Here is a 23,701-nt window from a genome sequence, read left to right on the forward strand (position 1 = left end):
GACCGAGACAGAGACAGAGAGAGAGAGAGAATAGAGACAGAGAGAGAATAGAGACAGAGAGAGAATAGAGAGAGAGAGACAGAGAGAGAGACAGAGAGAGAGACAGAGAGAGAGAGAGAGAGAGAGAGAGAGAGAATAGAGAGAGAGAGAGAGAGAATAGAGAGACAGAGACAGAGAGAGAGAAAATAGAGAGAGAGAGAATAGAGAGACAGAGAGAATGGAGAGTTAGAGACAGAGAGAATAATTCATCTCTTTGTCTCCTCGGCTGACACCACCGCATAATCTGAGACCTGAGAGTCGCCACATCAAACATCCCATCTCTACTAGTGACATCACAGTGAGTGATGGGTTCTGCATCCTAAATGCCTCCCTAAATACTGTAGTGCACTACTGTTGACTTGGGCCCATCGAGCTCTGTTTAGACAGTGTCACGCTTCATAGGGTGCGGTTAGGGACACAGCCTTAGTGGCGAAGGTGCATGACATCAGACCGCGTGAATGTGTGGGAAATAGATATGAGAGGTTTAGGAAAGTATTTCGGGGGGAATTCTTTGTTAATATCACCACCATGGTAAGACAGGCCTGTTGGGTAGGCCGGTCCTATCAGCTTACATGGCTGGAATGTTTCATAGGCGTGTGGTAGGTAGGTAGTCTTATCCTATACTCTGTAGGAGAGATGTCTCCAGTAGGTAGGTAGTCTTATCCTGTACTCTGTAGGAGAGATGTCTCCAGTAGGTAGGTAGTCTTATCCTTTACTCTGTAGGAGAGATGTCTCCAGTAGGTAGGTAGTCTTATCCTGTACTCTGTAGGAGAGATGTCTCCAGTAGGTAGGTAGTCTTATCCTGTAGGAGAGATGTCTCCAGTAGGTAGGTAGTCTTACCCTGTAGGAGAGATGTCTCCAGTAGGTAGGTAGTCTTATCCTATACTCTGTAGGAGAGATGTCTCCAGTAGGTAGGTAGTCTTATCCTGTACTCTGTAGGAGAGATGTCTCCAGTAGGTAGGTAGTCTTATCCTGTAGGAGAGATGTCTCCAGTAGGTAGGTAGTCTTATCCTGTAGGAGAGATGTCTCCAGTAGGTAGGTAGTCTTATCCTGTAGGAGAGATGTCTCCAGTAGGTAGGTAGTCTTATCCTATACTCTGTAGGAGAGATGTCTCCAGTAGGTAGGTAGTCTTATCCTGTAGGAGAGATGTCTCCAGTAGGTAGGTAGTCTTATCCTATACTCTGTAGGAGAGATGTCTCCAGTAGGTAGGTAGTCTTATCCTGTACTCTGTAGGAGAGATGTCTCCAGTAGGTAGGTAGTCTTATCCTGTACTCTGTAGGAGAGATGTCTCCAGTAGGTAGGTAGTCTTATCCTGTACTCTGTAGGAGAGATGTCTCCAGTAGGTAGGTAGTCTTATCCTGTAGGAGAGATGTCTCCAGTAGGTAGGTAGTCTTATCCTGTAGGAGAGATGTCTCCAGTAGGTAGGTAGTCTTATCCTGTAGGAGAGATGTCTCCAGTAGGTAGGTAGTCTTATCCTGTAGGAGAGATGTCTCCAGTAGGTAGGTAGTCTTATCCTATACTCTGTAGGAGAGATGTCTCCAGTAGGTAGGTAGTCTTATCCTGTAGGAGAGATGTCTCCAGTAGGTAGGTAGTCTTATCCTGTAGGAGAGATGTCTCCAGTAGGTAGGTAGTCTTATCCTATACTCTGTAGGAGAGATGTCTCCAGTAGGTAGGTAGTCTTATCCTGTAGGAGAGATGTCTCCAGTAGGTAGGTAGTCTTATCCTGTAGGAGAGATGTCTCCAGTAGGTAGGTAGTCTTATCCTATACTCTGTAGGAGAGATGTCTCCAGTAGGTAGGTAGTCTTATCCTGTAGGAGAGATGTCTCCAGTAGGTAGGTAGTCTTATCCTATACTCTGTAGGAGAGATGTCTCCAGTAGGTAGGTAGTCTTATCCTGTAGGAGAGATGTCTCCAGTAGGTAGGTAGTCTTATCCTGTAGGAGAGATGTCTCCAGTAGGTAGGTAGTCTTATCCTATACTCTGTAGGAGAGATGTCTCCAGTAGGTAGGTAGTCTTATCCTATACTCTGTAGGAGAGATGTCTCCAGTAGGTAGGTAGTCTTATCCTATACTCTGTAGGAGAGATGTCTCCAGTAGTTTGTTTTTTTGTTAGTTTGTTTGTTTGTTTGTTTGTTTGTTTGTTTGTTTGTTTGTTTGGTCGGTAGGTAGTATTGTCATATAGTCTGTAGGAGAGATGTCTATAGTATGAGGTGTTTAACTAACTCCACCCAGACTGTTTCTTAGGAGGTGTTTAACTCCACCCAGACTGTTTCCTAGGAGGTGTTTAACTCCACCCAGACTGTTTCTGAGGAGGTGTTTAACTCCACCCAGACTGTTTCCTAGGAGGTGTTTAACTCCACCCAGACTGTTTCCTAGGAGGTGTTTAACTCCACCCAGACTGTTTCCTAGGAGGTGTTTAACTCCACCCAGACTGTTTCCTAGGAGGTGTTTAACTCCACCCAGACTGTTTCCTAGGAGGTGTTTAACTCCACCCAGACTGTTTCCTAGGAGGTGTTTAACTCCACCCAGACTGTTTCCTAGGAGGTGTTTAACTCCACACAGACTGTTTCCTAGGAGGTGTTTAACTAACTCCACCCAGACTGTTTCCTAGGAGGTGTTTAACTAACTCCACCCAGACTGTTTCTGAGGTGTTTAACTAACTCCACCCAGACTGTTTCCTAGGAGGTGTTTAACTAACTCCACCCAGACTGTCTCCTAGGAGGTGTTTAACTCCACCCAGACTGTTTCTGAGGAGGTGTTTAACTCCACCCAGACTGTTTCCTAGGAGGTGTTTAACTCCACCCAGACTGTTTCCTAGGAGGTGTTTAACTAACTCCACCCAGACTGTTTCTGAGGAGGTGTTTAACTCCACCCAGACTGTTTCCTAGGAGGTGTTTAACTAACTCCACCCAGACTGTTTCCTAGGAGGTGTTTAACTCCACCCAGACTGTTTCCTAGGAGGTGTTTAACTCCACCCAGACTGTCTCCTAGGAGGTGTTTAACTCCACCAGACTGTTTCCTAGGAGGTGTTTAACTCCACCCAGACTGTTTCCTAGGAGGTGTTTAACTCCACCCAGACTGTCTCCTAGGAGGTGTTTAACTCCACCCAGACTGTTTCCTAGGAGGTGTTTAACTCCACCCAGACTGTTTCTGAGGAGGTGTTTAACTCCACCCAGACTGTTTCTGAGGAGGTGTTTAACTCCACCCAGACTGTTTCTGAGGAGGTGTTTAACTAACTCCACCCAGACTGTTTCCTAGGAGGTGTTTAACTAACTCCACCCAGACTGTTTCCTAGGAGGTGTTTAACTAACTCCACCCAGACTGTTTCTTAGGAGGTGTTTAACTCCACCCAGACTGTTTCCTAGGAGGTGTTTAACTCCACCCAGACTGTTTCCTAGGAGGTGTTTAACTCCACCCAGACTGTTTCCTAGGAGGTGTTTAACTAACTCCACCCAGACTGTTTCCTAGGAGGTGTTTAACTCCACCCAGACTGTTTCTGAGGAGGTGTTTAACTCCACCCAGACTGTTTCCTAGGAGGTGTTTAACTCCACCCAGACTGTTTCCTAGGAGGTGTTTAACTAACTCCACCCAGACTGTTTCTGAGGAGGTGTTTAACTCCACCCAGACTGTTTCTGAGGAGGTGTTTAACTCCACCCAGACTGTTTCCTAGGAGGTGTTTAACTCCACCCAGACTGTTTCCTAGGAGGTGTTTAACTCCACCCAGACTGTTTCCTAGGAGGTGTTTAACTCCACCCAGACTGTTTCCTAGGAGGTGTTTAGCTAACTCCACCCAGACTGTTTCCTAGGAGGTGTTTAACTCCACCCAGACTGTTTCCTAGGAGGTGTTTAACTAACTCCACCCAGACTGTTTCCTAGGAGGTGTTTAACTCCACCCAGACTGTTTCTGAGGAGGTGTTTAACTCCACCCAGACTGTTTCCTAGGAGGTGTTTAACTCCACCCAGACTGTTTTGTGACCCATTACATTTTGACTGTCCACTTTAGTCCAGACTCACCATTTTCTAAAACCGTTTCAGACAAAGTGAGGTGTTTTGAGGATGAGTTGACCCCTGAACTTTAACCCCTGTGTGTGTCTCCTGAACAGGGTGGCAACGTGCTAACCTCTGCCAGGCTCTCTCTGCCCTCCATGGCCTCCAGGGCATCTTTCCCAGAGGTCACCAACGTCACCAACTACCTGTGAGTTAAGTCTGTGTGTGTGTGTGTGTGTGTGTGTGTGTGTGTGTGTGTGTGTGTGTGTGTGTGTGTGTGTGTGTGTGTGTTTGGTGTGTGTGTGTGTTTGGTGTGTGTGTGTGTTTGGTGTGTGTGTGTGTGTGTTTGGTGTGTGTGTGTGTGTGTGCGTGTGTGTGTGTGTGTGTGTGTGTCTGTCTATTTATTAATAGCTCTGGGTGTGACCGTGTTCAATGTCATATCTGCAGCTGTCTATTAATGGCACTGGGTCACTGGGTGTGACCGTGCTTTTCCAAACCCTGTCTTCATGAACTCCCCTGTGGGGTCCCAGCCCAACCACTGCTAACAGTCTTTACTCTAACCCTACAGGAGAGAGAACGGTAGTGGGGTCTGTCTGGACCTCCAGGTGATTGACAACGTGCCGGGAGCCAAGGTGGAGGAGGAGTCAGAAACGCATCACTTCCTGGCTGGGAACCTGTACAAGCCCAGGAGACGGGTACGGCCCTGTCAGCACTGTCACACAGACAGACAGACAGACAGTGTCTTATCTCCTCTCCTCCCTGTCCTCTCCTCCCTGTCTTCTTATCTCCTGTCCTCTTAAGTCCTCTCCTCCCTGTCCTCTTATCTCCTCACCTCCCTGTCCTCTTATCTCCTCTCCTCCCTGTCCTCTTATCTCCTCTCCTCCCTGTCCTCTTATCTCCTCTCCTCCCTGTCCTCTTATCCCCTCTCCTCCCTGTCCTCTCCTCCCTGTCCTCTTAACTCCTCTCCTCCCTGTCCTCTTATCTCCTTTCCTCCCTGTCCTCTTATCTCCTCTCCTCCCTGTCCTCTCCTCTCCTCTCCTCCCTGTCCTCTTAACTCCTCTCCTCCCTGTCCTCTTATCTCCTCTCCTCCCTGTCCTCTTATCTCCTCTCCTCCCTGTCCTCTTATCTCCTCTCCTCCCTGTCCTCTTATCTCCTCTCCTCCCTGTCCTCTCCTCCCTGTCCTCTTATCTCCTCTCCTCCCTGTCCTCTTATCTCCTCTCCTCCCTCTCCTCTCCTCTCTGGGACCAATCATATAACCCCCCCCCCCATAGTACCAGTGGGGGACCACTAGCATCAGGACAGAGAGATCTGCATTGTATAACTACAATATGACTTGCTCTCCCCTCCTCTCTCTCTCTCTCTCTCTCCCCTCCTCTCCTCTCTCTCTCGCTCTCCCTCTCCTCTCTCTCTCTCTCTCTCCCCTCCTCTCTCCCCTCTCCATAGTACCAGTCCCACTACAGCAGACACTTCATGACAGTGGGGGACCACGAGCGTCAGGACAGAGAGATCTTCCAGAGAAATATGAAGAGTCGCATGGAGACGTTCAAGACCACCCGACACAAACGCCACAGCCACAAGAAGGACCGCAGCCAGAAAAAGGCAGGGACCCCTAAAATAAATTATTGGATGTTATTATCTCTGTGTAACTTCAGCAGGGAGCCAGGATAGGGGGAGACTTTATCATCTCTAAAATAAATGATTGGATGTTATTATCTCTGTGTAACTTCATCAGGAAGCCAGGATAGGGGGAGACTTTAGCATCTCTAAAAGAAATGATTGGATGTTATTATCTCTGTGTAACTTCAGCAGGGAGCCAGGATAGGGGGAGACTTCAGCATCTCTAAAAGAAATGATTGCATGTTATTATCTCTGTGTAACTTCAGCAGGGAGCCAGGATAGGGGGAGACTTCAGCATCTCTAAAAGAAATGATTGGATTGGAGAAAGGACCAAACCAATATTTAAATTTGTAATTTTTTTTATTTTACCTTTATTTAATTAGGCAAGTCAGTTAAGAACACATTCTTATTTTCAATGTCGGCCTACCGGGGAACAGTGGGTTAACTGCCTTGTTCAGGGGAACAGTGGGTTAACTGCCTTGTTCAGGGGAGCAGTGGGTTAACTGCCTTGTTCAGGGGAGCAGTGGGTTAACTGCCTTGTTCAGGGGAACAGTGGGTTAACTGCCTTGTTCAGGGGAACAGTGGGTTAACTGCCTTGTTCAGGGGAACAGTGGTTTAACTGCCTTGTTCAGGGGAACAGTGGGTTAACTGCCTTGTTCAGGGGAGCAGTGGGTTAACTGCCTTGTTCAGGGGAGCAGTGGGTTAACTGCCTTGTTCAGGGGAACAGTGGGTTAACTGCCTTGTTCAGGGGAACAGTGGATTAACTGCCTTGTTCAGGGGAGCAGTGGGTTAACTGCCTCGTTCAGGGGAACAGTGGGTTAACTGCCTCGTTCAGGGGAACAGTGGTTTAACTGCCTCGTTCAGGGGAACAGTGGGTTAACTGCCTTGTTCAGGGGAGCAGTGGGTTAACTGCCTTGTTCAGGGGAACAGTGGGTTAACTGCCTTGTTCAGGGGAACAGTGGATTAACTGCCTTGTTCAGGGGAGCAGTGGGTTAACTGCCTTGTTCAGGGGAACAGTGGGTTAACTGCCTTGTTCAGGGGAACAGTGGGTTAACTGCCTTGTTCAGGGGAACAGTGGGTTAACTGCCTTGTTCAGGGGAACAGTGGGTTAACTGCCTTGTTCAGGGGAGCAGTGGGTTAACTGCCTTGTTCAGGGGAGCAGTGGGTTAACTGCCTTGTTCAGGGGAACAGTGGGTTAACTGCCTCGTTCAGGGGAACAGTGGATTAACTGCCTTGTTCAGGGGAGCAGTGGGTTAACTGCCTCGTTCAGGGGAACAGTGGGTTAACTGCCTCGTTCAGGGGAACAGTGGTTTAACTGCCTCGTTCAGGGGAACAGTGGGTTAACTGCCTTGTTCAGGGGAGCAGTGGGTTAACTGCCTTGTTCAGGGGAGCAGTGGGTTAACTGCCTTGTTCAGGGGAACAGTGGGTTAACTGCCTTGTTCAGGGGAACAGTGGGTTAACTGCCTTGTTCAGGGGAACAGTGGGTTAACTGCCTTGTTCAGGGGAGCAGTGGGTTAACTGCCTTGTTTAGGGGAGCAGTGGGTTAACTGCCTTGTTCAGGGGAACAGTGGGTTAACTGCCTTGTTCAGGGGAACAGTGGGTTAACTGGTCTAGGAACAGTGGGTTAACTGCCTTGTTCAGGGGAACAGTGGGTTAACTGCCTTGTTCAGGGGAACAGTGGGTTAACTGGTCTAGGAACAGTGGGTTAACTGCCTTGTTCAGGGGAGCAGTGGGTTAACTGCCTTGTTCAGGGGAACAGTGGGTTAACTGCCTTGTTCAGGGGAACAGTGGGTTAACTGCCTTGTTCAGGGGAACGAACAGTGGGTTAACTGCCCTGTTCAGGGGAACGGTGGGTTAACTGCCTTGTTCAGGGGGCAGAACGACAGATTTTTTACCTTGTCAGCTCAGGGATTCAATCCAGCAACCTTTCGGTTACTAGTCCAGCGCTCTAACCACTAGGCTACCTGCTGGTTACTAGTCCAACACTCTAACCACTAGGCTACCTGCTGGTTACTAGTCCAACACTGTAACCACTAGTCTACCTGCTGGTTACTAGTCCAACACTGTAACCACTAGTCTACCTGCTGGTTACTAGTCCAACACTGTAACCACTAGTCTACCTGCTGGTTACTAGTCCAACACTGTAACCACTAGTCTACCTGCCGGTTACTAGTCCAACACTGTAACCACTAGTCTACCTGCCGCCCCTCCACTCTAACCACTAGTCTACCTAGTGATCTTTTAATCTGAGCATATGGCACCAGATCTTAATGTAGTGCAGGCTAAACTGGGCTGGGTCTTCTTTGTGTTGTGCTGGGTTGTCTATGTTGGACAGGGTTGGTTGTCCTTCACAGTCTGTGCATAACATCCTATATTCATTTCCTGGAGACTAAGTGATGTGTTTCTATTGAGGCTGGGATTTGGCCACGACTTGGCTGTGCTGGGTTGGACTGGGCTGTTTGTCCCTGAGCCTACAGAGGTCAAACACTTAAGGTCACACATCGACTGGGTTTTAGACAGGGCTGGGTTGGACTGGGCTGTTTGTCCCTGAGCCTACAGAGGTCAAACACTTAAGGTCACACATCGACTGGGTTTTAGACAGGGCTGGGTTGGACTGGGCTGTTTGTCCCTGAGCCTACAGAGGTCAAACACTTAAGGTCACACATCGACTGGGTTTTAGGCAGGGCTGGGCTGGGTTGTCTGTATTGGGTTTTAGACAGGGCAGGGCTGGGTTGTCTGTACTGAGTTTTAGACAGGGTTGGGTTGTCTGTACTGGGTTTTAGCCAGGGCTTTCAACGGTATAGCCAGGGTACTTCAACAGTATAGCCAGGGTCTTCAACAGTATAGCCAGGGCCTTCAACAGTATAGCCAGGGCCTTCAACAGTATAGCCAGGGCCTTCAACGGTATAGCCAGGGCCTTCAACAGTGTAGCCATGGCCTTCAACAGTATAGCCAGGGCCTTCAACAGTATAGCCAGGGCCTTCAACAGTGTAGCCAGGGCCTTCAACAGTATAGCCAGGGCCTTCAACGGTATAGCCAGGGCCTTCAACAGTATAGCCAGGGCCTTCAACAGTATAGCCAGGGCCTTCAACGGTATAGCCAGGCCTTCAACAGTATAGCCAGGGCCTTCAACAGTACAGCCAGGGCCTTCAACAGTATAGCCAGGGCCTTCAACGGTATAGCCAGGGCCTTCAACAGTATAGCAAGGGCCTTCAACGGTATAGCCAGGGCCTTCAACGGTATAGCCAGGGCCTTCAACGGTATAGCCAGGCCCTTCAACGGTATAGCCAGGCCCTTCAACAGTATAGCCAGGCCCTTCAACAGTATAGCCAGGGCCTTCAACAGTATAGCCAGGGTCTTCAACAGTATAGCCAGGGCCTTCAACAGTATAGCCAGGGCCTTCAACGGTATAGCCAGGGCCTTCAACAGTATAGCCAGGGCCTTCAACGGTATAGCCAGGCCTTCAACAGTATAGCCAGGGTACTTCAACAGTATAGCCAGGGCCTTCAACAGTATAGCCAGGGCCTTCAACGGTATAGCCATGCCCTTCAACGGTATAGCCAGGGCCTTCAACAGTATAGCCAGGCCCTTCAACAGTATAGCCAGGGCCTTCAACGGTATGGCCAGGGCCTTCAACAGTATAGCCAGGCCCTTCAACAGTATAGCCAGGGCCTTCAACGGTATAGCCAGGGCCTTCAACAGTATAGCCAGGGCCTTCAACAGTATAGCCAGGGCCTTCAACAGTATAGCCAGGGCCTTCAACGGTATAGCCAGGCCCTTCAACGGTATAGCCAGGGCCTTCAACAGTATAGCCAGGCCCTTCAACAGTATAGCCAGGGCCTTCAACGGTATGGCCAGGGCCTTCAACAGTATAGCCAGGCCCTTCAACAGTATAGCCAGGGCCTTCAACAGTATAGCCAGGGCCTTCAACAGTATAGCCAGGGCCTTCAACGGTATAGCCAGGGCATTGGACCGTTCTCTGTTGCGGATGGGAGAAATAGGAAGTAATCAGAAGTGGGAGGAGCTGTAAGAGGATTGCCTTATGGTATTGGCTGGAATGGAATCAAACACATGGAAACAATATGTTTGACTTCGTTTCCATTGATTCCGTCCCAGCCATTACAATGAGCCTGTCCCTCCCTCCCACCAGCCTCCTCTGGAATGAATAATATGGTGTTGGTTTCTTGTGGGTCCTGCCTGGTTTCCTGTGGGTCCTGTCTGGTTTCCTGTGGGTCCTGCCTGGTTTCCTGTGGGTCCTGCCTGGTTTCCTGTGGGTCCTGCCTGGTTTCCTGTGGGTCCTGCCTGGTTTCCTGTGGGTCCTGCCTGGTTTCCTGTGGGTCCTGCCTGTAATAGACATTCTAACGGGTGTTTTCTCTCCCTCCTACAGCGGAGAGGATCAGACGTTAAAGAACAGGACCTCAACGACAAACCTCGACGGAACGTCAGCTGGCAGGACAAAGGTGAGTCACTCCCTTAAACACACTGGAAATGGAGTCAGGCCTCAGTGATTTCAATAGCATTCCTTCATAACCTGTGTTCCCAGTTCTCACTCGGTCAAACTCATTTCTGAGGGTTCTGGAATCTAGGGCTACGTTCCAATATCCACACTAGTACATTATCTAGGATGCTCAGGCATGACATTGGTTCACACTAGGTAGTATGTAAGTGTGGACACTGGGACAGAGCATAGGAGTTGGTTGTAAAAATAAAAGATAGTTGCTATCATTGATCATGATCGATATTGTTCATGTGTCTACGATGCCCCCTCAAATCCTATGGTGGTGCATTGTGGGTAGGGTAGTGTTCATGTGTCTATGATGCCTCCTCCGATCCTATGGTGGTGCATTGTGGGTAGGGTAGTGTTCATGTGTCTATGATGCCTCCTCCGATCCTATGGTGGTGCATTGTGGGTACTGTAGTGTTCATGTGTCTGCGATGTCCCCTCAGAGCCTGTGAAGGTGCATTGTGGGTACTGTAGTGTTCATGTGTATGTGATGCCCTCTCAGATCCTGTGGTGGTGCATTGTGGGTACTGTAGTGTTCATGTGTCTGTGATGCCCCCTCAGATCCTGTGGTGGTGCATTGTGGGTACTGTAGTGTTCATGTGTCTGTGATGCCCCCTCAGATCATGTGGTGGTGCATTGTGGGTACTGTAGTGTTCATGTGTCTGTGATGTTCCCTCAGAGCCTGTGAAGGTGCATTGTGGGTACTGTAGTGTTCATGTGTCTGTGATGCCCTCTCAGATCCTGTGGTGGTGCATTGTGGGTACTGTAGTATTCATGTGTCTGTGATGCCCCCTCAGATCCTGTGGTGGTGCATTGTGGGTACTGTAGTGTTCATGTGTCTGTGATGCCCCCTCAGATCCTGTGGTGGTGACAGTGGAGTCTGAGGATGAGAAGGGGGAACACTTGGAGCCAGAGAAGGAGGAGGACGTTGGCATCACCTTTGTGGCTCGAAAGGTTCCAGACACGCCCAAAGAACGACCCAAATCTGGTAAGGACACATTGACACAGGAGAGACTAGAAACCTAAGAAAATGGCCTGGTTTTCCCTGTCTAAATACTGTACTAATACAGAATCCTGACTGTATTCTCCTCTGTCTCAGTCCCGGCTGGTCTGGAGGTGTGTCAGAGCCCCTCCGTGGCCCCGCCCTCCCCCACCTGCAGTGAGAGGAACCTGCCCTGGAAGGGCGGCATCGGAACCCTGCCGGTGTGTGTTTCCATGGAGGCTACTAAAATCATCCCCATAGACCTGCAGCAGGCTTGGAACCAGAGCATCTCCTCCTTAGAGAGCCTGGCCTCTCCGCCGGGCCCCGTAGAGCCCTTACACCCCCGCGTCAGCGCCCTCTCCAGGCTGGGAGGGCAACGTCCTGTCTCATACTCTGGTAGTGGAGTTAGTGGCTCTGGTTTTGGATCCAGAGGGGCTGGGTCAATAGTGGCTCAGGGCATCGCTCGGTTTGAGTTCCCTCCAGGAGGAGAGGAGAAGGAGGAGGAAGAGGGAGCCTTGTCTGATCAGGAGCAGGAGCTGCAGCCCCTCGTGTCATCCTCTGTGAGGCCCCCCGCCCCCTCCCCCCCTGGCCCAGGGTCTAGGGCGGAGGAGGAACCCCTGTGTGTACCTGAGGAGCCTGGTCACAGCGCCCCCTCCTGGCAGTGAGCCGCTGGCACGCAGCAGAGGGCCCACTCAGCTTTAATAGCTCCAACCACATCTCTGGTGTTGCCCCGGCGACCCAGATCTAGGATCAGCTTACTCAACCAAGTCCCTAACCAATACCTACTAGGGAGAACAACACAAGACTGATTTCAAATCAGCTTTTATGGGCAATCACGTCCCTCACTGCCTCACACACTCAACAACAGAACAGTCACCCAACCACACACACCAGCTCAGGCCGTCCAACCCCCTCAGCTCTGCTACTTCTCCTTCCAGACGACGAGTCTTCATCTCCTTCAATAACTCTGGATCCACTGTCTCTATAGATTCAGACATACATTACAAACACACACACACACACACACACACAGGATATTGGACTAATACAGCGATGATGATATTGAGGAAGTATAGTGAGCATCCCATAATGAGCACCCTATTCCCTATATAGTGCACTACTTTTGACCAGGGCCCCAATAGGGAAAAGGGTGCCATTTGGGACGAAGGCTAAGAGTTTTGATGTGGCAGCTGGTACAGTCACAGATAGACAGACACAGTGCATTGTGGTCCAGGGTTGGGGCCGTCCGTCCATGTGGTAAAACAATACCAGTTTCCAGAGAGAGTGTTGTTGATTGATGACCAGATCCTGGTCCCTGATTGGTTCTATCCCCCCCAGGTCCCTGCAGGGGTCGAGGTTCTGCTCTGTCTGTTTCATACACTTGAGTATAAGTCAATGTCAAGATGTAAGCCGATTTGGGAAATATATCTGTCCACAGCCGGACGGCCGCATTACCCAGGCCTTATGGGGTGTGTCCATCTAACATCAAACGCTCCATTCAACCCCCAGTCCTCTCCTCTCCTCTCCTCTCCTCTCCTCTCCTCCTCTCCTCTCCTCTCCTCTCCTCTCCTCTCCTCTCCTCTCCTCTCCTCTCCCTCTCCTCTCCTCTCCCTCTCCTCTCCTCTCCTCTCCTCTCCTCTCTCCTCCTCTCCTCTCCTCTCCCTCTCCTCTCCTCTCCCTCTCCTCTCCTCTCCTCTCCTCTCCTCTTCCTCTCCTCTCCTCTCCTCTCCTCTCCTCTCCTCTCCTCTCCTCTCCTCTCCTCTCCTCTCCTCTCCCTCTCCCTCTCCCTCTCCCTCTCCCTCTCCCTCTCCTCTCCTCTCCCCCTCCTCTCCCCTCCTCTCCTCTCCTCTCCTCCTCCCCGACCCACAAGAAAAGAGAGAGAGAAAACATTTGTCCTGCCTAACAGCTTCACTTATATAATATAATATATATATACTTTTTTTAGCCCCCTTTTTCTCCCTAATTATGATCTTGTCTCATCGCTGCAACTTCCCAACGTTCTCGGGAGAGGCGAAGGCGGAGTCACGCGTCCTCCGGAACACGACCCGCCAAACCTCGCTCTTTAAGGGCTCCCGAGCGGCGCAGTGGTACTACAGACCCTGGTTCGATTCCAGGCTGTATCGCAGCGGTCTAAGGTACTACAGACCCTGGTTCCAGAGAGAGAAAGAGAGAGAGATCCCTGATTGGTTTGTGCTCTGTTACCCCAACTCCTATGGTCATGGTCAGGCCAAACAGCAATAACAACAACCATAGGAGTTGACAAGACAGCACAAGCTGATATGAGACCAGGCCATGAGATTATCAGGAAAGTCTCTAATTTCCCAGCCCCGAGCCAGCATCGATGCTTGATGACCATAGCCCCGAGCCAGCATCGATGCTTGATGATCATAGCCCCGAGCCAGCATCGATGCTTGATGACCATAGCCCAGAGCCAGCATCGATGCTTGATGACCATAGCCCCGAGCCAGCATCGATGCTTGATGACCCCAGCCCAGAGCCAGCATCGATGCTTGATGACCATAGCCCAGAGCCAGCATCGATGCTTGATGACCATAGCCCAGAGCCAGCATCGATGCTTGATGACCATAGCCCCGAGCCAGCATCGATACTTGATGACCATAGCCCCGAGCCAGCATCGATGCTTGATGACCATAGCCCAGAGCCAGCATCGATGCTTGATGACCATAGCCCAGAGCCAGCATCGATGCTTGATGACCATAGCCCAGAGCCAGCATCGATGCTTGATGACCAGAGCCAGCATCGCCTGGTCCCAGATCTGTTTGTGATCTGTCTCCTCTCATCCCCTCAGTAGTGATGAACCTGGACCTCAGGACGCCCAGGGGGAGACACAGTATTGAATATTCCTCTCATCCTCTCAGTAGTGATGAACCTGGACCTCAGGAAGCCCAGGGGGAGACACAGTATTTAATATTCCTCTCATCCCCTCAGTAGTGATGAACCTGGACCTCAGGAAGCCCAGGGGGAGACACAGTATTTAATATGATGTATATTTAACCCACTAGTCGTAGTTCCTGATGATATTAATCTGGGAGAACTTTCTCTGTCTCTCATCATGTACAGTCAGAGCAGGTCAATCACAGCCTGCCTCCTAATTGGCACCCCTACCCCCTACATAATGCACTACTATAGGGCCTATGGGCTCTGGTCTGGCACTATATTGTCAATAGGGAATGTGATTTGGGAAATAACCCCTAAGAATCGCCCCCTTAGTGACTTTAAACACTACTTCACCTTCCAATCCCTCTCTCTGCCTGTCCTTTATGGCCTGTGTCAACCCAATGCAGCCGTATGTTAAGACTAAACACCTTTAAGGGTTTTAAACATGTATTTATCAATGTTTATCTTATATAAAAACTACAGAAGACGTTTTCTTTGTAAAAAAAAATAAAAAAAATAAAGAAAATGAAAAAAAACTTTGCCGAGCTACAGAAGAATTGTTTTATTAAAAAAATGACCAAAGTTTGTAGAAGAGTTAAAGTCACCATTTCCTTTTTTGATGTGATGACATCATCCATTGCCTCAGTCTGTTGTGTATTCTACTGTAACTGTTACGTCAGAGGGGAACGTGAGGATTTAGGGTTTCATCTGCTTTCTTTTGTTGTGTACAGCGGGAGGACAGTTGTCAAAGGTGACACACACACACACACACACACACGCACACACACACACGCACGCACACGCGCACGCACACGCACACACACACACACACACACGCACACACACAGACGCACACAGACACACACACACACACACACACACACACACACACACACACACACACACACACACACACACACATACAGTGTAAAGTGTCTAAACTGATATAGAAACCAGTATGATGTTCTGTGAGAGTTCCCTACCACCTCCTCTCCTATCTCATGGACTTGTTATCCCGGTAGAGACACAACATTATTCTACTAACCCTAACCCAACATTATCCCTCCCCCCTCCTGTGTTTTACCTCGTTTTGTCCAATATCTTAACACACGCCGATCTTAATAATACATTCAGATGAGATGAACACTCTGTTATATTCTGTATTTATGTAAAGGAGTTGTTTTAATGATACATTAGTTCAACGTATAATGGATTGGTACATGGTGTTTTTTTGTTGGTTTTGTTTTGCCAAAGATTCACATGAAATGTTAATTTACAGCCCGAGCTCATTGATACTGGGTCTATAACGTTAATTTAAAGCCCGAGCTCATTGATACTGGGTCTATAACGTTAATTTACAGCCCGAGCTCATTGATACTGGGTCTATAACGTTAATTTAAAGCCCGAGCTCATTGATACTGGGTCTATAACGTTAATTTAAAGCCCGAGCTCATTGATACTGGGTCTATAACGTGGTGACGTAAACAATCAGTTTTCCTTAACACATAAATACTTACTGTTCTTCCCTCCATACTGTACTTGGAGAGTACAATCCAGAGGCCCATAGGGATATAACCTCCTGTAAATGTCTCTCTCCGGCACCGTCATTCAGTTGTTTATTGTCATGTTAACAGCCACAAACTCTCCAATCAGCAAAGGGGATGTGTTTAACATGAGGGATGTTGTGCCTTGTAAGAAGAAACGATTGGTTTTTGTCCCAAATGGCACCCTATTCCCTGTTCTGGACCAGGGCCCTCCCTATTCCCTGTTCTGGACCAGGGCCCTCCCTATTCCCTGTTCTGGAAGAGGGCCCACCATAGGCCTGTATAGGACTTTAAGAGAAAAGGGTGCAATTAGGGATTAAACCCTTGACTAGTGTGGCATCAGCTGCTTGCCTCATAACCCTTGACTAGTGTGGCACCAGCTGCTTGCCTCATAACCCTTGACTAGTGTGGCATCAGCTGCTTGTCTCATAAGCCTTGACTAGTGTGGTACCAGCTGCTTGCCTCATAACCCTAGTGTGGCACCAGCTGCTTGTCTCATAAGCCTTGACTAGTGTGGCACCAGCTGCTTGCCTCATAACCCTTGACTAGTGTGGCACCAGCTGCTTGCCTCATAACCCTTGACTAGTGTGGCACCAGCTGCTTGCCTCAGAACCCTTGACTAGTGTGGCAGCAGCTGCTTGCCTCATAACCCTAGTGTGGCACCAACTGCTTGCCTCATAACCCTTGACTAGTGTGGCACCAGCTGCTTGCCTCATAACCCTAGTGTGGTACCAACTGCTTGCTTCATGACTAGTGTGGCAACAGCTGCTTGCCTCATAACCCTTGACTAGTGTGGTACCAGCTGCTTGCCTCATGACTAGCGTGGTACCAGCTGCTTGCCTCATAACCCTTGACTAGTGTGGCACCAACTGCTTGCCTCATAACCCTTGACTAGTGTGGCACCAACTGCTTGCCTCATAACCCTTGACTAGTGTGGTACCAGCTGCTTGCCTCATGAACCCTTGACTAGTGTGGCACCAGCTGCTTGCCTCATGACTAGTGTGGTACCAGCTGCTTGCCTCATAACCCTTGACTAGTGTGGCACCAACTGCTTGCCTAATAACCCTTGACTAGTGTGGTACCAGCTGCTTGCCTCATAACCCTTGACTAGTGTGGCACCAACTGCTTGCCTCATAACCCTTGACTAGTGTGGCACCAGCTGCTTGCCTCATAACCCTAGTGTGGTACCAACTGCTTGCTTCATGACTAGTGTGGCAACAGCTGCTTGCCTCATAACCCTTGACTAGTGTGGTACCAGCTGCTTGCCTCATGACTAGTGTGGTACCAGCTGCTTGCCTCATAACCCTTGACTAGTGTGGCACCAACTGCTTGCCTCATAACCCTTGACTAGTGTGGCACCAACTGCTTGCCTCATAACCCTTGACTAGTGTGGTACCAGCTGCTTGCCTCATGAACCCTTGACTAGTGTGGCACCAGCTGCTTGCCTCATGACTAGTGTGGTACCAGCTGCTTGCCTCATAACCCTTGACTAGTGTGGCACCAACTGCTTGCCTCATAACCCTTGACTAGTGTGGTACCAGCTGCTTGCCTCATAACCCTTGACTAGTGTGGTACCAGCTGCTTGCCTCATAACCCTTGACTAGTGTGGCACCAGCTGCTTGCCTCATGACTAGTGTGGTACCAGCTGCTTGCCTCATGACTAGTGTGGCACCAGCTGCTTGCCTCATGACTAGTGTGGTACCAGCTGCTTGCCTCATGACTAGTGTGGTACCAGCTGCTTGCCTTATAACCCTTGACTAGTGTGGCACCATCTGCTTGTCTCATAACCCTTGACTAGTGTGGCACCAACTGCTTGCCTCGTAACCCTTGACTAGTGTGGCACCAGCTGCTTGCCTCATGACTAGTGTGGTACCAGCTGCTTGCCTCATAACCCTTGACTAGTGTGGAACCATCTGCTTGTCTCATAACCCTTGACTAGTGTGGCACCAGCTGCTTGCCTCATAACCCTTGACTAGTGTGGCACCAGCTGCTTGCCTCATGACTAGTGTGGCACCAGCTGCTTGCCTCATGACTAGTGTGGCACCATCTGCTTGTCTCATAACCCTTGACTAGTGTGGCACCAGCTGCTTGCCTCATGACTAGTGTGGCACCAGCTGCTTGCCTCATGACTAGTGTGGTACCAACTGCTTGCCTCATGACTAGTGTGGAGCCAGCTGCTTGCCTCATGACTAGTGTGGTACCAGCTGCTTGCCTCATGACTAGTGTGGTACCAGCTGCTTGCCTCATGACTAGTGTGGTACCAGCTGCTTGCCTCATGACTAGTGTGGTACCAGCTGCTTGCCTCATAACCCTTGACTAGTGTGGCACCAGCTGCTTGTCTCATAACCCTTGACTAGTGTGGCACCAGCTGCTTGCCTCATAACCCTTGACTAGTGTGGCACCAGCTGCTTGTCTCATAACCCTTGACTAGTGTGGCACCATCTGCTTGTCTCATAACCCTTGACTAGTGTGGCACCAACTGCTTGCCTCATAACCCTTGACTAGTGTGGCACCAGCTGCTTGCCTCAGAACCCTTGACTAGTGTGGCAGCAGCTGCTTGCCTCATGACTAGTGTGGCACCAGCTGCTTGCCTCATAACCCTTGACTAGTGTGGAACCATCTGCTTGTCTCATAACCCTTGACTAGTGTGGCACCAGCTGCTTGTCTCATAACCCTTGACTAGTGTGGCACCAGCTGCTTGCCTCATGACTAGTGTGGCACCAGCTGCTTGCCTCATGACTAGTGTGGTACCAGCTGCTTGCCTCATGACTAGTGTGGCACCAGCTGCTTGCCTCATGACTAGTGTGGTACCAGCTGCTTGCCTCATGACTAGTGTGGCACCAGCTGCTTGCCTCATGACTAGTGTGGCACCAACTGCTTGCCTCATGACTAGTGTGGTACCAGCTGCTTGCCTCATGACTAGTGTGGCACCAGCTGCTTGTCTCATAACCCTTGACTAGTGTGGCACCATCTGCTTGCCTCATAACCCTTGACTAGTGTGGCACCAGCTGCTTGCCTCATAACCCTTGACTAGTGTGGTACCAGCTGCTTGCCTCATAACCCTAGTGTGGCACCAACTGCTTGTCTCATAACCCTTGACTAGTGTGGCACCATCTGCTTGCCTCATAACCCTTGACTAGTGTGGCACCAGCTGCTTGCCTCATAACCCTAGTGTGGCACCAGCTGCTTGCCTCATAACCCTTGACTAGTGTGGCACCATCTGCTTGCCTCATAACCCTTGACTAGTGTGGCACCAGCTGCTTGCCTCATGACTAGTGTGGCACCAGCTGCTTGCCTCATGACTAGTGTGGCACCAGCTGCTTGCCTCATGACTAGTGTGGCACCAGCTGCTTGCCTCATGACTAGTGTGGCACCAGCTGCTTGCCTCATGACTAGTGTGGCACCAGCTGCTTGCCTCATGACTAGTGTGGCACCAGCTGCTTGCCTCATGACTAGTGTGGCACCAGCTGCTTGCCTCATGACTAGTGTGGTACCAGCTGCTTGCCTGGGACACCGAGTGCAGCTGCACATAGTTTTATTTGAGCTGCTTGTCAACGTTGTTGTTTGAGTTATTATGCTCTCTGTCACTTAAACCGTTTCGATCTCTAACTATCACAACACGACATCGGAAATGTTCTGAAGACTATTTTTTTTGCTTTGAAACGATGATTTAGTTTTTATCTGAGATTGGACGGGTTGTTGTAGTAAACTAAACATATCTGTGCCAAAATGTTCACTTTGGCTCTTGCCCAGAAACAAAGTAATAATAAATTATAAAGTGTGTTTTTTCTGAATGAATACCTGTTGGTCACGTGCTTTATTTCTATATCTCTAAATTTCACTCTGAAGGACACTGAGGATGCTGTCGTTCTGCAACCCCTGAACAAGGCAGTTAACCCCACTGTTCCCCTGAACAAGGCAGTTAACCAATCAATCAATCAATCAAATTTATTTTATATAGCCCTTCGTACATCAGCTGATATCTCAAAGTGCTGTACAGAAACCCAGCCTAAAACCCCAAACAGCAAGCAATGCAGGTGAAGAAGCACGGTGGCTAGGAAAAACTCCCTAGAAAGGCCAAAACCTAAGAAGAAACCTAGAGAGGAACCAGGCTATGTGGGGTCCGGGGGACATGTATTTGACCTAGCTACAGTATGTCCAACCTGATCTAGAGACTACGCTTGCACTGAGTCAGTCTCACGTGTCTAGTCCAATTAAAACCGTGTAGACTCAATCGCATGTCTAAACAGTAACCAATCACACGCTTGCATCACTCCACAAGCTACGGGTCGTCACTAGTTAACACAGTCAAAAGGTCATAAACCCCGCCCATTTCTACAAATTATCTTCTTAAAATCGGATTTTTAACCTAACTTTACCACTAACTTTAACCAAAATGCTAACTTTATGCCTAACCCTAAATTAAGACCAAATATATATATATTTTTGTTTTCATACCATTTTTTTACGATGTATCTGACTTTGTGGCTGTGTTATCTAGTGGAAACCAGCCACTAGCTACATAGCAACTCTGTGGACAGATGTTGGAGATTCACTGGTAAGTTTATAAAGTTAGATTTGTAGCCAGTTAAAAGGTCAAATAATGTTAGTAATTGTGCAGTGTAACTTTTAGGGTTTTGTTAAAGGTTATTTTGAGAGTTTTTATTCCCAATATTTGACACTATAACCAACTTTGCCTCTGACAACGATCCTAATTTAGCTTTCAGAATATCTAGCTAGTTAAAGTTAGCTGTTTAGTTAGCATGCTAGCCAGCCTCATGCTAGGAAGGCATTGGGGCCAGTTTGCTTTGGGACACACAACATCTGGGGTCTTGTGTAATGGTTTGACTCCAAACCAATAAGTTACACAGACTCAAGCTAGAGTCAGGCAATGTTAGTTAGCTAATGGTCAGCTAAACATGACCCCATACAATGTTTATGTTTCTACCTAGCTAATGTTAGCCCCCCAACTCATTTTGTATTCTATCGTCATTAAAACATTTTTTAAGGTGAAAGCTAAGTTACAGTTTATTGCTGAAACATGTACTTCTCTGTTAGTGGGGCCTAGCAGAGAGAGGATGGGGAAAGGAACTAGCAAGGTATTTGACAAGAGCCTTTGGGGCATTATTTAAGCGATCGTGTGCCCAGAGAAGCTGATGTTTAGGAGGATATATTGGCACAGGAGTTGTTGGTATCGGGCTGGCAAACCATGCCAATACATCCCCCAAACACCGGCTTCGATTTTCATTAAAAACGTGTATATATTAATTCATTTATTCATGCTCTTTCATCCTTCCACAAGATATAGTCCCGACACAAATCTAGGTTTGCTACCCAACCCGGTTGGTCGTTTGTTCTGTCGGCTCGTTACCAGAGATGCGACCCAGTCGTTCAGTCTTTTGGTTCTGTATCTATGGACGCGACCCAGTCGTTCAGACAGCAAGGTTTATACAAATCTCCGCTGTTGAAAACTAAATGTTAGTCTAAAAGAAATGTGATATAATGTCTAGATGCTTTTTATAGTGGAGATTAGGTTTGTAAATCGCTGGGCTGTGGATTGCGCAGTCAGATGGAACAGAGTAAATAGGCATTTTAATGTCTGATTTAGCCAGCGGTATCTTGTGAAATAGACACCTGTTGGTATGCGGTTTTAACTAATTAGCATTCATGATTAGACCCTCCCATTTGTATAATAGAACATTAATGTGACCTAAGAGAGGGGAGTGTTCAGTTTTGTTTGAACGTTTGCGACGTTGCGGAAACGGTTTGTACCGAACGACACATTTTCCCAAAACGTTTATGTACTTTCTTGAACGGAGGAGATATGTTTGCTCCGTTTGGTAGGTGTGCCTGGGGTGTGGCTTTAAGCAATGAGTGATGTATTTAAACAGAAGTGGTACATCTTGAACACACAACCCAACCCTTCCGCGTTTTTCAACTGGTCTTTAACTAGTCCACAAGTTAATAGGCTATTTATTGTAGTGCAAAAGGGATATTGAATTATGTTTTGGTTGTCAAAGCAACTAAATATCAACATTTTGAAGGAGAAGTATATTTTGTACCACTGGCTTTAATTCCAGTTTGTCTATAAATTAATAATAATTGATATGTTGGATTAATGTCTCCATTTCAACCAATAATCAAAGTTAAAGAATAGGACTAAATCAAATCCAACTTTATTTCAAATCAAATACAACTTTATTTAAAATGCATTTAAAGTTTGATTAGATTTAGTCCTATTTTTTTTATTTTTTACTTAGATTGTTGGTTGAGATAGAGACGTGAATCCAATAGCCTAGCGGTTAAGAGCATTGGGTTAGTAACTGAAAGGTTGCTGGTTTGAATCCCCGGAGCCGACTAGGTGAAAATCTGTTGTGCCCTTGAGCAAGGCACTTATCCCTAATTGCTCCTGTAAGTCTCTCTGGATCTCCTTCAGAATGTTGATTATTTGGTTGCGTTGACAACCAAAACACAATTCAATATCCCTTTTTGCACTACAGTAAATTGCTCTTGTAAAGTCTCTCTGGATAAGAGTGTCTGCTAAATGACTAACACGTTCATATTAATAGGTGTGTGATATTACACATTCCGTTGGTTGAATGACAGACGAGCGGTGTGTGAATGTGACTGTGACACACAGCCTATGATTTTAGTTAATGCCATTCCAAGATATTCCCCCTGCAGCTATAGATAGGTGTGTTGTGTAAGGCCCTGTCGGCTCTGTGACAGCATGTCTGCTTGGTTACAGGTGGGAGGACTGTTTTCGCTAAACCCCTTTACCTGGACGGGAGAACATATTCAGGAAAAACACACATTGCTCAATTTCACACGTTGGTCTCCAGAACAGGGCATGTTGTATCCAGGTAAGGTGCATCATTTTCTAGTTTTTTTACATAAAAAAAAAAACTCGCCAACTGATGCCTGAGTTGTGCTACATTTTTTTGTGGTTCCCTCCTCTGGCATCTCTAGCCGGCCCCTAGCCGCCACCTCCTCCAAATTCCTTTCGTTCAAGAAAACAAATAGACTGGCGTAATGTTCTTTTGTTCACCTTTATGAAGACAGGTACGCTAGGTGCTGCTTAGCTTGACAGGGTTTTATTTTACAGAATTGAAGAGGCAGTGGATTAGAATAGGGTTTATTTTACAGAATTGAAGAGGCAGTGGATTAGAATAGGGTTTATTTTACAGAATTGAAGAGGCACTGGATTAGAATAGGGTTTTATTTTACAGAATTGAAGTGGCAGTGGATTAGAACAGGGTTTATTTTACAGAATTGAAGAGGCAGTGGATTAGAATAGGGTTTTATTTTACAGAATTGAAGAGGCAGTGGATTAGAATAGGGTTTTTGGTTGCTGATGGAGAAGGACAGTTTGTAACTATCAAGTCCATCAGTAGTGTTTACAAAAAATAACCCATAGTGCTGATTCACAAATGGCACACTAATCCCTTTGTAGTGCACTACTTTAGACCAGAACCCTATGGTACACTATTCCCTATGTAGTGCACTACTTTAGACCAGAACCCTATGGTACACTAATCCCTATGTAGTGCACTACTTTAGTCCAGAACCCTATGGTACACTAATCCCTATGTAGTGCACTACTTTAGACCAGGTGGTAGATTGAGTCCAACCTCAATGTCACCAGACCTGTCTGTCTCAACGATCTGAACTAGAAACATCTGTGGGTTGGAGCGTCTGGACCAGAAACATCTGTGGGTTGGAGCGTCTGAACTAGAAACATCTGTGGGTTGGAGCGTCTGGACCAGAAACATCTTGTCTGGCATTGAACTTTTTCTGCCAGGTAACTGTACGGGTCTGGGTCCTGAAACCTCCACTTCAACCCAACCTGGCAACCCAATCTGAGTCTGTCTCTGCCTTTCAGATGTCCTCAGTCAGGCCTTCAAGAGGAAGCTGGGGCCTAGGAGGATATAGAGCAGGGAGAGGATCCAGCGGTGTGTGGAAGACTAAACGTGGTGGTTAGCAGCGTACTCTGGTGAGGGACACTGTCCTTCTATACTCTATATGGTGGTTATCAGCATACTCTGGTGAGGGACACTGTCCTTCTATACTGTATATGGTGGTTAGCAGCGTACTCTGGTGAGGGACACTGTCCTTCTATACTATATATGGTGG

General features: G+C 48.1%; 2 protein-coding genes across 2 annotated transcripts in view; both read left to right on the forward strand.

Moving 5' to 3' along the window:
- Positions 1 to 12,697, forward strand: part of LOC110513174 (sodium/hydrogen exchanger 5) — a 133,758-nt gene extending 121,061 nt beyond the window's left edge. The window contains 7 exon segments of the mRNA XM_036981685.1: positions 4,140 to 4,231; positions 4,592 to 4,718; positions 5,467 to 5,622; positions 10,028 to 10,100; positions 11,001 to 11,132; positions 11,244 to 11,683; positions 11,685 to 12,697. Coding sequence (XP_036837580.1) covers positions 4,140 to 4,231; positions 4,592 to 4,718; positions 5,467 to 5,622; positions 10,028 to 10,100; positions 11,001 to 11,132; positions 11,244 to 11,683; positions 11,685 to 11,828 — 1,164 coding nt within the window. The 3' untranslated portion in view covers positions 11,829 to 12,697.
- A 9,625-nt stretch (positions 12,698 to 22,322) lies between these two features.
- The window catches only part of LOC118936669 (DNA-directed RNA polymerase II subunit rpb1-like), a 116,705-nt gene continuing 115,326 nt past the window's right edge, over positions 22,323 to 23,701 (forward strand). Inside the window, exon 1 of the mRNA XM_036981815.1 lies at positions 22,323 to 22,431. The gene's annotated coding sequence lies outside the window, so the exon portion shown is untranslated. The remainder of the gene's footprint in view (positions 22,432 to 23,701) is intronic.

This window comes from Oncorhynchus mykiss, chromosome 6 (assembly GCF_013265735.2).
Source record: "Oncorhynchus mykiss isolate Arlee chromosome 6, USDA_OmykA_1.1, whole genome shotgun sequence".
NCBI classification, from domain to species: domain Eukaryota; kingdom Metazoa; phylum Chordata; class Actinopteri; order Salmoniformes; family Salmonidae; genus Oncorhynchus; species Oncorhynchus mykiss.